The 18,453-nt window shown below is 44.0% G+C and overlaps 1 protein-coding gene across 1 annotated transcript in view; it reads right to left on the minus strand.

Moving 5' to 3' along the window:
* Positions 1-18,453, minus strand: part of GALNT10 (polypeptide N-acetylgalactosaminyltransferase 10) — a 223,937-nt gene that overhangs the window by 79,919 nt on the left and 125,565 nt on the right. Inside the window, 1 exon segment of the mRNA XM_027605662.2 lies at positions 10,380-10,546. Within this exon segment, the coding sequence (XP_027461463.2) occupies positions 10,380-10,546 (167 nt within the window).

The following is an 18,453-nucleotide window of genomic DNA, read 5'->3' on the forward strand; positions in this document are numbered from 1 at the left end:
AACAGTTTCTAAGAAGACTGGGTACAAAGCATAGCTTTATAATTCGTCCTATATTTACCCTCACTGCAGATTATTAGCAATGCCCAATAAATCCCATGCATTAATAAGCACAGGAGTGGAAGACACACAGTTGATGGTGGGAGTTATTGGTTATTTTGAGATTCTTGGATGCTCATAAATAATGTGGGCATCTTTGAAGAGGTCTGCATTTATGAAGCAAACAAATAAAATTAATTTTTTTTTATTATTCTGGGAAGAATGAGCGCTTTGGTCTTTCAAGAGAACGAAGTGAGTATACACAAGGATCTAGAAAGGTTGGAAAAGGCAGTCTGAATCTGTTAATACTTTACAGGAACCGACATCACTAAGCCACACGAGAAGAAGGGATGTTACGATGGCCTTCATACATGCCTATTTCTTTGTTCTAGAGAATGATGCAAAAATGGCATTTTCAGGAGATTTTTCTATTTGAGATAGTAAATCTAAAGATTGAAGAGAGAGAGAAGAGAAATTAAACTTTCAATGCCCATGAACACTAGATTGACTGGCAGGACTGCAATGCTCTCCTTTCAATTTTTAGAATAAATAAATAACATGTAAGTGTGTGGATTGGGCCTTCTTGATCTTCAGAGCTGTCAAGTATTGCCTATTTTGGCCATGAAAATTGGTTACATTTTAAGTTGCTGATGTTTACAGCTCTGAAGGTGCCTCTGGATTCAACTTAAACCAAAATTGGCTCTGGAGTTGGGGGTTGTCCGATAAAGACGTGATGGAGCCTTTCGGGAGCTGGATGTTCTGCAGGGAAATTGGGAAGAATCCCTGAAGTATCTTTTAGCAGTAGGTTCTTTACGCTGCTTGTGTGTCAGGCGTCCAGCGGTAGGTTAGAGCTAATGCTTACTTTTTGGCCAATGTGCTTTGTGAACGGGCTAGAACCTGTATTATTTAGAGAATTGGGCTGATATTTATAGTGAATGAAAACAGCAGGACCTATAGATTAGACATAAGCATTTCTTACCTAAAAGCTTTTTGTTGTTTTTACCTAAAAGTTGTTTTCCTTAGGAGGTGGGGTAGGGAGAGGAAGAGAATTTCTTGAACTTTGGTTTGTACTTTCTCCTAAACGTGAATTTTCCCTTCAGGTAAATGTTGGCGACTAAGAGGCTTGCTATGAAATCAGATATGACATGTTTGAATCACTTACAAGAGTGCCTGGTTCAGTGTAAGTGTTACACAGGTACCATACCACATTGTTGTTACTGCTGGTAGTGCCTGATCCTTGCTGGGATGTAGACAAAATCAGCCCTTTCGGCTCCCCACCTAACAAGCTAAGCGCAAGAGATGTAAAAAGACTTGGTTGGTTTGAGCCAAATCAAGTTAGGTACTAAGGAACCTCTTCCTTTCATTTCAGCCTCAAATTTCCTCTCCCTCAAGATCCTGAGTAAATAACAAATGTCAACCCTAAGCCGAGGGCTTTCTGTGGTCCTGCTTCTGGGGGCCTTATTCCAAGGACCTCCAATAATAACCTGCTCTCTTGGGTTTTGCTTCCCCCCATTATGTTTTCAAGGAAACACTAAAACAGTGGAAAGGGTTAGATTTTAATCCTCACGAGAAAATCAGCAGAATATCAGCAATTTAGCACAGCTGTGCTGTACCAAGTTTTTAAAATGTAGAGGGCTCACCCACCTCAATAGAAGCGTCACCTTTCTGAAAATATAATGCAGCTCTTTTCCACTACAGAAATGATTCTTTCCCAAACATCAGAGTTTTTGATGCTTCAGATGCAATATTAGCGATTTATTTGATTTTTTTTGCTATCTCAGTAAATCATTTATACAGTGCTTGATTCACAAAATCCTGTTTTTTTTTAAGATGCACAAAATATCCCATAAAAATATTGACTCCTGCATCAATTGTTCCTGACAGATATCCACCAAAAGGTTTATAGATTTCCCTCATTATAAACTAACTGATATTCCATAACAGCTCTAATCTTCTTAGTAGTCCTCTCCTTCGGAGTCCAAGAGAGAAGCATTCGGATGTCAAAGATATTATAGGAGAAGAGAAACAAGAAGTCTGTGGGTTTTCTTAGTGGTAAGACACCCTAGAGACTGCTACTTAAGACACGGGATTCTTAAGATTACGGAGCCCATCGTGGGGAAGATCAATCCCTCCTGGCAAGTGGGATTACCGACCAGCAGGAGACTAGCTCAGGCCCCTCTTAACCATAGTTTTGCTTTCTCTGGTTTCACCTACCCGTGGTCATCGGTGGTTCCAGAGGCAGGTGACCCTCCTGACATATGGTCAGAAGGTCAACAGTAGCCTAATGCCACGTCACAGTGCCTACATCATTCACCTCACTTCATCTCATCATGGAGGCATTTTATCATCTCACATCCTAAGAAGAGTGAGTATGGCACAAGAACATATTTTGATTTGAATTTCCCTGATGGCTAATGATGATGAACATTTTTTCATACGTCTGTTAGCCATTTGTATGTCTTCTTTTGAGAACTGTCTGTTCATGTCTTCTGCCCATTTTTAGACTTGATTATTTGTTTTTTGGGTGTTGAGTTTGAGAAGTTCTTTATAGATCTTGGTTATCAGCCCTTTGTCTGTAGTGTCATTTGCAAATATCTTCTCCCATTCTGTGAGTTGCCTCTTTGTTTTGTTGACTGTTTCCTTTGCTGTGCAGAAGCTTTTTATCTTGATGAAGTCCCAAAAGTTCATTTTCGCTTTTGTTTCCTTTGCCTTTGGATACCACCTTACACCAGTTAGAATGGCAAAAATTGACAAGGCAAGAAACAACAAATGTTGGAGAGGTTGTGGAGAAAGGGGAACCCTCTTACACTGTTGGTGGGAATGCAAGTTGGTACAGCTACTTTGGAAAACAGTGTGGAAGTTCCTCAAAAAATTAAAAAGAGGGCTACCCTATGACCCAGCTATTGCACTACTGGGTATTTACCCCAAAGACACAAATGCAGTGAAAAGAAGGGCCATATGCACCCCAATGTTCATAGCACCAATGTCCACAATAGCTAAACTGTGAAAGGAGCCAAGATGACCTTCAACAGACGAATGGATAAAGAAGATGGGGCCCATATATACAATGGAATATTACTCAGCCATCAGAAAGGGTGAATACCCAACTTTTACATCAACATGGATGGGACTGGAGGAGATGATGCTAAGTGAAATAAGTCAAGCAGAGAAAGTCAATGATCATATGGTTTCACTTATCTGTGGAACATGAGGAATAGCGTGGAGGACATCAGGAGAAGGAAGGGAAAGATGAAGGGGGGGAGTTGGAGGGGGAGACGAACCATGAGAGACGATGGACTCTGAGAAACAAACTGAGGGCTCTAGAGGGGAGGGGGTGGGGGGATGGGTTAGCCCGGTGATGGGTATTAAGGAGGGCACTACTGCATGGAGCACTGGGTGTTATATGCAAACAATGAATCATGGAACACTACATCAAAAACTAATGATGTACCGTATGGTGACTAACATAAGAAAAAAAAAACATTTTGAGAGAGAGACCGCATTCACACATAGCTTTTATTACAGTTTATTGTTATAATTGTTCTATTTTATTATTAGTTGTTAATCTCTTATTGTGCATAATTTATAAATTAAACTTTATCAGAGGTATGTATGTATAGGAAAAACTATGGTAAATAGGGAGCTTGGTACTATCTGTGGTTTCAGGCATCCACTGGGGTCCTTGGGACATATCCCCACCCATAAGGGGGGACTCCTAGACTGTAAGGGCAGGTAAGCAGTTTAGGCCACTTACTGCCAATCTCTTTGAGCCTTGGTTTTGTCGTCTGTAAGACGGAACTGCTTCCCCTGCCCTCATACTATAGAGGGAACAGTATTTCACTTTTGGGGTGGTCAGGGGAGGTGATGCTGGGCAGGCCAAAATACAAACAGTCATTCCGCCTGCACGGCCTGCTTCATCCTTTCCTGCCTGTGGTGCGCTCACTGGCATGGGCTCTGCCCTGCCAGGGAGGCTTACAGTTCCTCAGCCACTCAGCTTGTCCAGGGGTCAGTGAGTTCAGGAGGAGAGCGGGAGGAACAGATCAATGTTGTGTTCTCTGGATCAGCCTCTCCAACAACACTGCTCATATTCTGGGGTCATCTGACTCCTGTCTCTATTTCACAGTTGCCTCAGAGGAGGAGAGATGTGACAGTCAGTTTATAATGACAAAGGGAACGGATTGTAGAAAGTTAAGAAAGAGAAGCCCGGATATAAAGTTAAATACGACCGGATGACCATGACACAAAGTGCAAGGTAAAGGCACTAAATGTTGGCTCACAGTATGGAACATGATTTAGCTATTAAAAAACAGATGAGTTAGCTCTCTATCTTTTTGACTTAATGGATGTCTGTGATATATTAACAGGAATAAAAAGGGTAATGTGTACAGAATGACCCCATTAAAAGGAAAAAAAAAACATGTAAAGATTAGGGGTAAAGGCTTTAGCATCAGCATACATGGTTTTAAATCAAAGCTCTGTTTCTTTGGGCTAAGTACATGCTGGCTATTTCCTTAACCTCTCTGTATCTCAGTTTTCTCATCTGTAAAATGGGGATAAAAATAGGACCATTTTCAAGTAGAAAAAAGTGGTTTGAGATCATTGAGTCCAGTGCTTTTCATACCGGGAATGACAGAACCCTCAAGAGTGGCAGGGGGGGGCGCCTGGGCGGCTCAGTTGGTTAAGCGACTGCCTTCGGCTCAGGTCATGATCCTGGAGTCCCGGGATCGAGTCCCGCATCGGGCTCCCTGCTCAGTGGGGAGTCTGCTTCTCCCTCTGACCCTCCCCCCTCTCGTGCTCTCTCTTTCTCTCTCTCTCTCATTCTCTCTCTCAAATAAATAAATAAAATCTTTAAAAAAAAAAGAGTGGCAGGGGAATGAATGGGTGAATTCATTTAGCACAAAGTAAGCGCTCAGTGAGTACTAGTTCTTGTTACTACATGCTGTTACATGTTAGTATTACTACGCAGGATAATGCACATCAGACTATTAACATTAGTTACCTCAGCTGGAGTGGAGCTAGAGGGGGATTGGGAGGGTATGAAAAAGGAAATGGACATGAAAAGACACTGGACACCAAACGAGACATACAAATGGCAGATAAGCATGTGAAAATATGCTCAACAGCAAAGGTCATAGGGAAATGCAAATTAGAACAACGAGACACTCCTACACACCTATTAGAAGGGCAAAAATCCAGAACACTGACAAGTCCAAATGCTGACTAGGGTGTGGATCAACAGCAACTCTCATTCATAGCTGGGAATGCAGAATGGTAGAGACACTTCGTAAGAAGAGTCTGGCAGTCTCTTACACAACTAAACATATTCTGACTATGTAATCCAGCAATTGTGCTCCTTGGTATTTACCTACGTTAGCTGAAAACATGTCCACACAAAAACCTGTGCATGGATGTTTATAATCGGTTTATTCATAACTGCCCACACTTGGAAGGAACCAAGATGTCCTTCAGCGGAAGAGTAGATAAATAAACTGTGATACGTCCAGATAATGGCGTATTAGTCTGCACCAAAAGGAAATGAGCTACAAGCCATAAAAAGACAAGGAGAAACCTAAATGCATATTACTAAGTGAAAGAAGCCAATCTGAAAAGGCTACATAGAGAATGATTCCAGTTATATTAGACATTCTGGAAAAGGCAAAACTGTGGAGCCAGCAAGCAGGTCAGTGGCTGCCAGGGGCTAGGGGGAGGGAAGGATGGACAGGCAGAGCACAGGAGAGTTTTAAGGCAGTGAAATGATTCAGTATGATCCCATAATGGTGGATATATGTCCTCATACATTTGTCCAAACCCACAGAATATACAACACCAAGAGTGAACCCCAATATAAAACTATATATTTGGAGTGATAATGATGTGTCAAACATAGGTCCATCAATTGTTACCAATGGACCACTCTGATGCAGGTGCAGAGCACTGACAGGGCCTGGGGGCTAGCTACGTGTGGAGTGAGGGTGGAGGGGTGTATGGGAACTGTCTGCACTTTCCCCTTAACTTTGCAGCGAACCTAAAATTGATCTACAAAATAAAGTCTATTAAAAAAAAACAAACCCTGAGGGGGGAAAAAGCCTAAATGCTTATAGTCATTGCCTGCAGATGATAAGGTTATCAACAGCTCTTTTTGCACCTTCAACGTTTTCTCCTTCCCTCCTAGCCTGGGCTCACGCCATTCTCTCGGCCTCCAACACTCTTTTCCTCCCATGTCCTGGGGAGTAGTATCTACTTGTCCCTTAGGATTGAGTTTAGCTGGCATTTTCTCTGGGATGTCTTCCCTGACCTTCTCTGTGCTCCTCAGAGCCTGGATCTCCACCAACGGGCACACATTCCATGGTCTTACAATTGTCTCTTACCCCATCGGTCTGCCCTTCTAGATGTGAGTGGTTGGGGGGAAGTCTGTCTTAGTCCTGTTGCATTCCCAGCACCTAGTACAGCAGGCAGTACAATCAATTCATGCAATTTGTTGAATATACGAATATGAATTAAATCAGAACAAGTGTAGAGAAAAACAAAATACGCAGTACAAATCTCAGGGTTAAAGAACTGAAACAGTACAGTGCAAGTGGGGAATGGGCACCCCAATAGTTGTGGGGGTCCTGGAAGCAGACGGAGGCCGAGAGAGGAACAGACCCATATGCTCAGGGGCAGTGTCAAGAGTGGTATGTTGAAATGCAAATCAGGACAGGGCAAAATGGATGTCCTTGATGGGTCCCCACGACTGGCATGGTAGGAGAGTGCGGGTCAGAATTAATAAGCCCATCATGGAAAGAGGACCTGACTCCGGCTTCATTGGTGAGGGCCTCTCCTGTGTGAGCCCGTGGGTCCGGCAACGTCCATAACCCTCCCAGCACCAATCACTGCCAACGATCCATCAGCAGCTCTGCAAACACTCGAAACACTTGCTTTAGATTTCCTCCTAGGGAACCATTCCCTGTGCATGTGCCTGTTTGTTCCCTGATGGGGAGCTGAGCTGCGGAGAGTACTGTCAATGAGATTATATCATAGCCCTTCCTTTCTGTACCTCATCAGTCCAGGGACCCCATCATCGTTCAGCTAAGGACAATAACCCTTTCCATTACTACATATCCTGTTTTTCTGCAACACCAACACTATTTGAAAGTGGGGAGGAGAAGGAGAAAAGGAATAGAAAAAAAAAACAAATGAACAAAGGCCTCTATTGTTTCTTCTAATAAACAATCTCCCATCCAGGCAGTGTAATCTGGAGGCAGGTCTGCTCCCCTATACCCTCATCTCTCTCTCCCACTAGAGCAAAAACACCTCTATGTCCTCCTAATCCTCAAGCAAAGCTCACACATTTGAAGAGCTTTTGGACACCCCTGGAAAACTCTGCAGTGCTCTATTTGCAGGCAAGGCCAGGATTATTCTGGGGTCAGCATCAGCATCCAGTCTAGTCCCCAGTGCTGCCTGCACAAAGCTGGGGATCTTATTTCAAGCATTCATCTGCTCCAATTTTGTCTCCTACCCAAGGTCTCAACTCTTAGCTGAATTACAATTAGTTGCCCTGAGGAGCCTGGAGGAGACTCATTTTGGAGGAAAATGCCTTCTGCTGAGCAATGCCAATCTAGCCTGTAGTTAGCATCTGTGAATTTCAACTCTGAGAACTGCCTCTGCTCACATGGCCCAGAGAAATCTGTCTTTTATGATGGCCCACATTTGCTGTACTTCGGACAGGACTCTCCATAGTTCTGAAATTGTTTCTTCCAAATCTCATTTTTAAAACAATCACTGCTGAGTAAGTTTTCTTCCAAAGCTGCCTTAAGAATTCCTTCTTGAAACTAGAATAATGATTGCTTTTCTGAAAGATGCAGGTTGTGAAATCTGACAGCTACTGTGCGGGACTGAGGGGCATGACGTAGGAGTTGGTCTCTGGGTTGCACGCCTGATTCGTTGAGCAAAAGGGGCAACAATTAGGGGCCTGAGGTGTCATTCTCATCCAGGAAATGGGATACTATCTGTTCTCTTCCCTATCTGATTAGGGTCTGGCAATGGCACCACATTGGATCAATATTTTTGCTCTCTGGAGAAACAGATACGCTAGGAAAATGTCATTCTTATGAAATCTGCCTCTTCTTTCTCAAGACTGCCACATTCTTTTATTATTGGGGGGTGGGCGCATCATGTTATTTTGATCACTGAGGAAACTGGGATATTAGAGGTACACACCATTATAGTCCAGGATTGGACGTGTTTGATAATGAGCTCCTTATAGCAGGAACTCTGCTCTTTAATACAATGGAAAAGTAATTTATTGAGAAGTGTCCTTGGGGATAGAAAAGAGTATTGCACTTCGGCCGATGTTTCTCATAACCAGCTGAGGTGAGGAGGGACAGGCTGCCCCAGGAGCCCGGAGACGGGCTTCTTGTCCCTCCTCTGCAACCAGCCAGCTGTGTGCTCTAGTTAAGCCTGTCCACTGCTCCAGGCCTCGGGTTTCCCACCTGTAAAAGGAGCAGGCTAAGTGATATCTGTGATTATCACGCATTTTTAAGCAGTGCAGCTCCTCTTAGTGAACACCTTTTCAGAAACCAAATATAGACCATGCCAGGAGAGGGAGCTGAACAGCCCCCCCCCCCCACCCCCCCGCACCGGCGAGGTTTACCCTCCTGCTCACAGTGAGGCATCCCTGGGTCCTTACTGCTCTGAGATACACACTGAAAGCCAGCAGCCTAGATGGTCTTAAAATTCTTTTCTAATTGAGCAGGGAGAAACACTCGTTTCTAATCCAGCAGATGTGTGGTTTATTCTACCTCTGGAGGACTCATGCCCCATGACTCTCAGACAGGGACCCTACCAAGTGGTGTAGGGTCAACCCCCAGGACAGCTGATGCTTCAGAACACAGGTGACAGGGACCTGAGGCTGAGCACAAAACACAGGCTAGCACCAGCCATGGAAGGAACGTCTGTGTCTTCCCCAGCCACGGCTGTCTCAGTGGCTGAAGATGACCCTGCTGCTCGGGTGGCCGTGTGGCCGTGTGTGTGTGTGTGTGTGTGTGTGTGTGTGTGTGTGTGTGGCTGCCACGTATTTCCTTCCTTCCTCCCTCCTTGTTCATGCATTCACTAAGTCACACACAGTTATGGATCCCCTGCTCTAGACCACGCTGCTCGGGTGGCCGTGTGGCCGTGTGTGTGTGTGTGTGTGTGTGTGTGTGTGTGTGTGTGTGTGTGTGTGTGTGTGTGTGTGTGTGTGTGTGTGTGTGTGTGTGTGTGTGTGTGTGTGTGTGGCTGCCACGTATTTCCTTCCTTCCTTCCTCCTTGTTCATGCATTCACTAAGTCACACACAGTTATGGATCCCCTGCTCTAGACCACGAACGATCTAGTAAGGAGAACTGACAACAAACAGGCCAACCAACAGCCACACAACTACACACGAAGAAGAGTGAGCAGTGCTGGTGGCGCACCTAACTGAAGACAGTGTTGGGGGGCCAGACAGGGGAAGAAGCAAGAGGATGTGCGGGCAGAGGGAGCAGCGGGGGATGATCCCGAGGCAGGACGGAACCTGGCCTGCTCAAGGAGAGAGGGCCCTGCTGTGGTTGGTACCTTGATGGCAAGAGTGGATGAGTATAGCCCTGCCTACTGCGGCCGTCAGGTTCAACCACGGCAGCGAGCCTGCTCAGAGTAGGCAAGCGGTAGCTCAGTCTTCTCGGCAGTAGAATGGTGTCGCAGACACTGGAGAAGGGCTCACTCAACACCTTCTCTAATGCACGTCTCCCTTTCCTACCTCTCCTCAAGGGGCCCCAAATCAAAACACTTTCATTTCTAGCCATCCTGGCAGATAGGGATGCCTGGATGTCAGAGCTCTGGCCAAAAGTCTTTCCTGAATAAGAAGGCAGAATCTTGAAAAAGGGAGGCTTTGTTCTCTTTACCCTTCTTCCTTCTCCCTGTCTGAAAGGCAGACTTCCCAGAGGTACAGCAGCCATTTTGTGACCATGAGGATGAGGAAGCAGGAACAGAGAAGCCTGGTGCTTTGATGATAGCCTGAGGCAGCTGTACCAATCCTGGATCCTATTAGAAATGAATGAATGAATGAGCCCCCTTACTTGTTTGAGCTATTGTTTATGAGTTTTCTGTTATTTGCAGTTTAGTGCACTTCTACATCGATACAAACAGGATAAAAACAGAATCTATTTCATGGGATGGTGCGAGAACTAAATGAGATACTGTGTATAGGGCCAGGGTCATGGCCAGGCACACAGCAAGCATCAGTAAACGGTGGCCCACCTGTTGGTGCTGCTGAAGAAAACCTGTCACCCTTCTGGCCGGTCACTGAATGGAGTGTGGGGGGCAGGAAGCTGGGTGGGGTGGGCCCTACCTCGATCGCTGAAGTCGTCAACCAGCACAATCTCGGCGATCAGCTCCGGGGGTGAGCGGTTCAGCACGCTGTGGACGGTGCGCAGGAGGGAGGACCAGCCCTCGTTGTGGAAGGGGATGATGATGCTGGTGTTGGGGAGTGTCTCCAGGTAGCGTTTGCCATTGCAGCTAGAGGGAGACACGGGACAGGAGACGATAGGTTCAGCTCCCATCTTGCCAAGAGGACTCCACAAGCACACGGTTTGGCTAACTGCAAATGCCACTCCTTTCTAGACTTCTGGGACCACGAGTGAAAGCCAGGGACACTTCAGTCACTTTAGAACCTCCTTCCACTTAGCACCCCGAAGTCCTGTCTCCAATTCCTGCACACACGGTGGACAGGGATAGGTCTACAGGAAGCCCCTGACTCTGTACAAGAGCAGTTACAAACCCACGACAGCAGCCCTGGGGTTGGGTGCCCTCCCTCGCTACAGGAACATGGTTCCACGTGGAAGACAGCCCTTCAGTAACGCTCTGGCCTCTCTCCTCACCCCACGCACACTCCTCACCCGTGGAGGAGAAACCATTTATCCCCGAGTTTGGAAGCATCAACTGGGCTTCACTGGCTCAGCCCCCTCCGCTCTCCCTCCCTGGGCTCTACTGGCAGAGGGCACATTTTCACCTCTGCTCTCTACCAATGCCATGGTAAGCCTGGGGGTGGGAGGCCCTGCCCCGGTGGGCCTTTAATATCATTTTAACACCCAAGAGAATTAACATAGTTCCTTAATATCATCAGATATCTAGTTGGTGTTCAAGTTTCCCTGATCTTCTACCTTTCTGCAGTTATTTAAATCAGGATCAAGACAAGGCCCACATGCTGCCTTTCGCTGATGCACCTTCTAAGTCTCTTTTATCCCTACAATTTGTTTGTTGAAGAAACTGGGTCATTTGCACTGTCGGATCTCCTACAGGCTGCATTTTGCTGCTTGCATTGCTGTGGTGTCTCTGAATACGTTCCTCTGTCCACCCCTCTTTGGCTCCTGTAAATTGGCAACTAGGTCTAGAGGCTTGGCCTAATTCGGTGAGATATTCTGGCAACCTCTTTATAGTGGTGTGAGCCTCCTACAGGAAACACATACTCTTCAGTTGTCTTTCCTTTTGTGATGTTGGTGGCCACTGATGATCAATGCCTAAATCCTTCAGTTCATCAGGGGTTTGCAAAATGGTGATACTCTTATTCTGTCATTCTTTATTTACTAGCTGGGATACTATAATGAAGAAAAATCACCACATCAACTATTTGGTTGAGGTACAGGAAAGTATAGGAAAAGTACAGGAAAGACATGACACTTATTTTTTTTTAAAGATTTTATTTATTTATTTGACAAAGAGAGACACAGTGAAAGAGGGAACACAAGCAGGGGGAGTGGGAGAGGGAGAAGCAGGTTTCCTGCAGAGCAGGCGGCCCGATGAGGGGCTCGATCCCAGAACCCTGGGATCATGACCCGAGCCGAAGGCAGACACCTAACGGCTGAGCCACCCAGGCGCCCCAAGACATGACACATTCTTGATTGTCAGTTTTCAGAATGACTTGGTTCCCTACCATGTTCCAAAGATGGCCAATTATTTGTTTTCATTATGAACTCATAAATTTTTACATAATTAATATGTTTCAGTTGAGTGTAAATATTATTATTCTTATTGGTTCCCAAATAATACCATCTCGAGTCCAAGAGAGTCTTCTCAAGTTGGCTCCTACTCCTTTGGATATGACCATAGAGTACTGATAAAAGATTACAAAAGATTCTCCATGCTTAACTTGTACATTTTCTGCCCCAACCTGGATCAGCCATTCTGCCAAGGAAGCCCAGGTCCAGATTATCATTGTGATCACCATTTGGATACTGCAATACGGGTGCTAAGGGCATTCATTACTACTGGGTTGGTTATGGTTTCTATGCCTTTACAGTGGTCAGAGCTAGAAATGCTTTATTTTATTTTATTTATTTATTTATTTTATTTTATTATTTTTTTATATTCTTTTTTATTGTTATGTTAATCACCATATATTACATCATTAGTTTTTCAGGTAGTGTTCCATGATTCATTGTTTGTGCATAACACCCAGTGCTCCACGCAGAATGTGCCCTCCTTAATACCCATCACTGGGCTAACCCATCCCCCCACCCCCCTCCCCTCTAGAACCCTCAGTTTGTTTTTCAGAGTCCATCATCTCTCATGGTTCGTCTCCCCCTCTGACTTACTCCCCTTCATTCTTCCTCTCCTGCTATCTTCTTCTTTTTCTTTTTTCTTAAAATATGTTGCGTTACTTGTTTCAGAAGTACAGATCTGTGATTCAACAGTCTTGCACAATTCACAGCGCTCACCGTAGCACATACCCTCCCCAATGTCTATCACCCAGCCACCCCATCCCTCCCACCCCCAACCACTCCAGTAACACTCAGTTTGTTTCCTGAGATTAAGAATTCCTCATATCAGTGAGGTCATAGGATACATGTCTTTCTCTGATTGACTTATTTCGCTCAGCATAACACCCTCCAGTTCCATCCACATCGTTGCAAATGGCAAGATCTCATTCCTTTTGATGGCTGCATAATATTCCATTGTGTATATATACCACATCTTCTTTATCCATTCATCTGTCGATGGACATCTTGGCTCTTTCCACAGTTTGGCTATTGTGGATATTGCTGCTATAAACACTGGGGTGCACGTACCCCTTCGGGTCCCTACATTTGTATCTTTGTGGTTATTTTATTTATTTTTAAAAGATTTTATTTATTTGAGAGAAAGAGAGCGAGCACAAGAGGGGGGAGGGGCCAGGAGCTAAGCAAACTCCCCGCCGAGCAGGGAGCCTGATGTGGGGCTCAATCCCAGGACCCTGAGATCATGACCTGAGCTGAAAGCAGACCCTTAACTGACTGAGCCACCCAGGTATCCCAGAGCTAGAAATATATTTCAATGCATGCATCATGAGTTCATGCTGAAGTAATATTTAATAGATAGGACTACAGAGTTTTACTGAACCTTAATTTTATATTGCATGCCCTTTTAATTGGGATATAATTTACATACCATAAAATTCAATATAAGATGCACCCTGTTAAAGTGTATAATTCAGTAGTTTTTAATATACTCACAAAGTTGTACAACCAACACCACTATCTAATTCCAGAACATTTTCATTGCCCCTAAAATAAACTTCATATCCATTAGTAGTCACTACCCTTTATCCCTCCCCTCAGTCCTTAGTAACTACTAATTTGCTTTCTGTTTACATTGGTTTTCCTATCCTGGACATTTTATGTAAATGGAATCATATAATATGTAGCCTTTTCTGTCTGGCTTCTTTCAATGAACATCTTTTAAGGTTCATCCATGTTGTAGCACATATCAGGACTTCATTCTTTTTATGGCTGAATAATATTCCAATGTATGGATATACCATATTTTATCTATGTATTCATCAATTGATTGACATTTGAGTTGTTTCTACATTTTGGCTATTATGAATAATGCTAGTACAAACATTCATGTATAAGTTTTTGTGTAGACATGTTTTCAGTTCTCTTGGGTATATATACCAAGGAGTAGAACTGCTGGGCCATATGATAACTCCATGTTTAACTCTTCAAAGAACAGCCAAACTGTTTTCCAAAGTGGCAAGAACATTTTACACTCCCACTAGCAACCTATGAGGGTTCCAAATTCCCCACATGTTGACCAATAATTGTTATCATCCATCCTTTTGATTATAGCCATCCTAGTGGGTGTGAGGTGGTATCTCATTTGGTTTGATTTGCATTTTCCTAATGACTAATAATGTTGAGTATATTTGTCAAATACTTATTGGCCATTTGTATATCTTCTCTGGAGAAATGTCTAGTAAATATGCATTTTCTTTTTAGATTGTTCTTACTAATGTATAGAAATATGATTGATTTTTGTATGTTGAACCTGTATCCTGCAACTTGCTGAACTCGCTTATTAGTTCTAATTTTGTGTATGTATGTATTCCTCAGGATTTTCTATGTATAAGACCATGTCATGAGCAAATAGAGAGTTTCACTTTTTCCAAGCTAGATGCCTTTTATTTCTTTTTCTTGTCTAATTGCTTTGGCTAGAAACTCCAGTACAATGTTGAACAGAAGTGGCAAGAGCAGATACCCTTATTTTGTTCCTGGTCTTAGAAGGAAAAGCTTGCAATCTTTCACCAATAAATATAATGTTAATGTTGGTTTTTCATAGATGTTCTTTATCAACTTGCTGAAGTTCCCTTATATTCCTAGTTTGTTGAATGTTTTTATAATGGAATAGTGTTGGATTCTGTCAAATGCTTTTTCTGCATCTACTGAAATGATCATATGGGTTTTGTTCCTCTATTCTATTAATAAAGCGTATTACATTGATTGATTTCCATATGTTGAACCAACCTTGCCTTCCTAGGATAAACCCTACTTGGTCATGGTGTATAATCCTTCTTATATATTGCTGAATTTGGTTTGCTAGTATTTTGAGGATTTCTGCATCTACATTCAAAATGGATATTGGTCTATAGTTTTCTTGTGATGTCTTTGTCTGGTTTTATCTATTTTATCTCTTTTGCTAAAAATCTAGGTTCTTAACATTGTTACTTATTTGCTTTTTCCTGTAATATATAATTGCTTCAGAAAAGCAATTCCAATATCACTGCTAACAATCTGATTTTATAAAATTTGAGATTCCTTTTGTCCTTCACTTCTTTTTGTCTGTGGGGTATATTTCATTAGAGATATTAAGGATTTTCCCAGGGCCCAGAAGATGGGACCTGAGGACCAGGCAGGCCCAGGGGGAATGTCAAAACTGTCTACTTTGTCTCCAGTCAGAAGCCAGGTATGGTAGGCAGAGCAGCAGCCCAAAGATATCTAAGCCTTAATCCCCAGAAGCTATGAATATGTTATCTTGCATGGCAAAGGGACTTTGCAGATGTCGTTAAGGTTAAGAACCTTGAGATGAGTTTGAGAAGCCTGGATTACCCAAGTAGGTCCAATGTAACCACAAGTGTCCTTAAAGGTAGAGAACCTTTCTGGCTGGCTCAGAGAGATGAGAAGGAAGGAGTAGAGAAGTGAAGTGTGAGAGGGACTCAACTCACTATTGCTGGCTTTGAAGATGGAGGAAGGGGGTCATAAGCCAAGGAAAGTGGACAGCTTTAGAATCTGAGAATGATCCTCAGTTGATGGTCAACAGGAAAACAGAGTTTCACTTTTCATAACTAGTCTGCCAATAACCCAGATAAGCAAGATTCCCCAGGGCCCTCAGAAGGGAATGAAGCCAGGCCAACACCTTGATTTTAGCCCATGTTGGACTTCTGACTTGCGGAACTGTTAAGAATAACTTTGTGCTGTTTAAACTGCTAAATTTATGGTAATCTGACAAGGCAGCTGCAGAAAACTCATACACAAAAGTCATCTTTGATACCTTTTGCCCAGTCTGTAAACATTATTTGCAAACACTTCAAAAGTAGAAGATTTCACAAAAAATTCTCATGAGTCTCCCATGGCAGCAGTGGGTTGGAGTTGACAGTGGACACCCCTCTCCATGGAACAGGCGCTCTCTGGGTCCCCTCAGCCTTACACCAGAGCTGTTTCACTCCCTTACATTGCCTCCCAGGTCCCTGGAGACCTTTGAAACTGACAGCCTACAAGTAAAAGGCATTGTGGGAGGGAGCTAGCTCCACAAGACTGGTAAGAAGATTTTTGGAGAAAATGTGGAACAACAAATGTAACAACAAAATGTCTCCTTTTGTATGCCACTGCAATCCACTGTTCAACTGCCAAAATGCATTAGGGGCTCTCTGCAACCTCCTTTGAAACATCTCAAAAAATAAAATAGATTGGCAGATGGAGAGACGGATGGACAGATATGTGATAAAACGGGGAGAGAAATGCTAACTGCAGAATCTAGGTGGTGGGAACATGAGCGCTCAATGTGCAATTCTTTAAAAACGTCTCTGTATGTTTGATAATTTTCAGAAAGAAACATTAGGGAGAAATGGGTCAAGGTCCCCAGTCTCCTTAGTTTCAAATTCTACCTCTGCTAGAGGCACCAAGGGAAGCTGGGGGTGGGGGGCGGGGACAGGAATGAACCCTTGGTGTCTGGCAGTGAGCTCAGTTCCAACTGTGTGGACAGGAACCCCCCTCGCCCCCGGCCAAATTCCGCCAGTCCAGTTCTGCTGGACAAGTCAGTCTCTTTCCTCTTGGGACCTTGGGACTTCTTTCACGTCCCGTCTTGCTCCTCTGTCTGGCTGGATGGTTTCTAGCCAGGCCTCACACAGCAGCCCTCTTCTGGCCCTTCCCCCGCTTCTAATCCCTTTGGTCACGTCAGCCAGCTTTCTCTGGGAGCCATCTCAAACTTCATTATGTGGGTTTTTGCAAATAAACGAAAGCACCTCTCTCTTAAAAATCCCTTTCCCTTACTCAGCTGGGTCCTCTGTGGCCAAGAAAGACAGCAATATCTAGTTTGCTACAGAAGTTCCTGCCTTCCATCCAATTTCACAGGAGGCTTGTTCGACTGAAGCAGGGTTGGGGGGGGGCGGTTAGCAGTAATAAGCTGCCTGGAGTCCACGGGGCGAAATATAATAGAGCTATTACCCCGCAGAGAGGCCTGGCTCTCTAAAACCCCAGGCTGGGCCCCACAGTGTGCCAGCAGACACACAAACACCATCACGTATTAAGGGAAATAGGCAATGCCACAATAGACTAAATTCACTTCTAATTTGATTCAATCATGGAATTGCAGATTATTCATAACTCATATGAAAGGCTCAGCTTGGATCACAGCCTTGAACATGCACCATTTTTAGGGGGCCTGGGGACTAGGCTTTTTCTCCCTCCTCTATCCATCCACTCATTTACTTACTAAATAAACACACAATACTTTGACTTTTGCCAAGGGCACTAGTCATTAGTTGGGTTCCAGCTTAGTAGAGGCTCTTTGTTTAAATAAAAAATTGTCTGACATGCTGAAATCAATCCCTCCAGAATCCAGCGGGAAGTGTGATGCCACAGACCTGCCCACAAGCCACCTTCCTGTAGGGGAACTCATGCAAAAAGCCCCATCTTTCCTCTTCTTATGAGGCCTCAGATACGAGCAGGAAGAGGAGGCCTGGGGATGGCAGGGAAGAACCAGAAGGCCCCTGCCCCCACTGACACCCCCATCTTAGCAGTTCTCTTTAAGACCCGTCTGCATGTTGTGTCTTGAGATTTCACCACTGGATGGTGGAGTTATGCCCAGTTCTTAGGTGTGTGATAAACACGAGGCATCCCTGTTTCCGATGCCTTTAGAAAGTGGTCACAGAGAATGTGGTCTCCAGGAAGGGAAATTAGGGCACAATATTCCCAATGTAAGGAGGCTGGGTTCGGCCATGACCAGACAATAACAACTCTGTCTTCCCATGGTTCATTGTGCCTGATGGTTTCCAGAGCACCTGTCCTTCTCTCTGCTTTAATCTGTCCCAACCCTAGGGAGGGAGGAGAACCAGAGAGTACTAATCCCATTTCCCACAGAAGGAAAACAGGGACCAGACAGGTAAGGGACTTAGATCCAAGACTCAAATCTAAATAGTATTTGTTTAAAATAACACTTATTTTAGCCATTCTGACAGGTGTAAAATGGTATCTCATTGTGGTTTTAATTTGCATTTCCCCGATGATTACTGATGTTGAGCATCACTTTACACCTGTTGGAATGGCTGAAATAGAAAACACAAAGGAATAAGAAGTATTGGCAAGGATGTGGAGAAAAAGGAACCCTCTTGTACTGCTGGTGGGAATGCAAACTGGTGCAACCACTCTGGAAAACAGTATGGAGATTCCCCCCAAAATTAAAAATAGAATTACAGTATGATTCAGGAATTCCACCACTGAGTATTTACCCAAAGAAAACAAAAACATTAATTCGAAAAGATATATGCCCTATGTTTACTGCAGCATTATTTACAATAGCTAAGACATGGAAGCAACCCAAGTGTCCATCGATAAACAACGTTATATCATTCAGCCATAACAAAGAATGAGATCTTGCCATTTGCAACAACA

Source organism: Zalophus californianus, chromosome 5 (genome assembly GCF_009762305.2).
Source record: "Zalophus californianus isolate mZalCal1 chromosome 5, mZalCal1.pri.v2, whole genome shotgun sequence".
In the NCBI taxonomy this organism is placed as follows: domain Eukaryota; kingdom Metazoa; phylum Chordata; class Mammalia; order Carnivora; family Otariidae; genus Zalophus; species Zalophus californianus.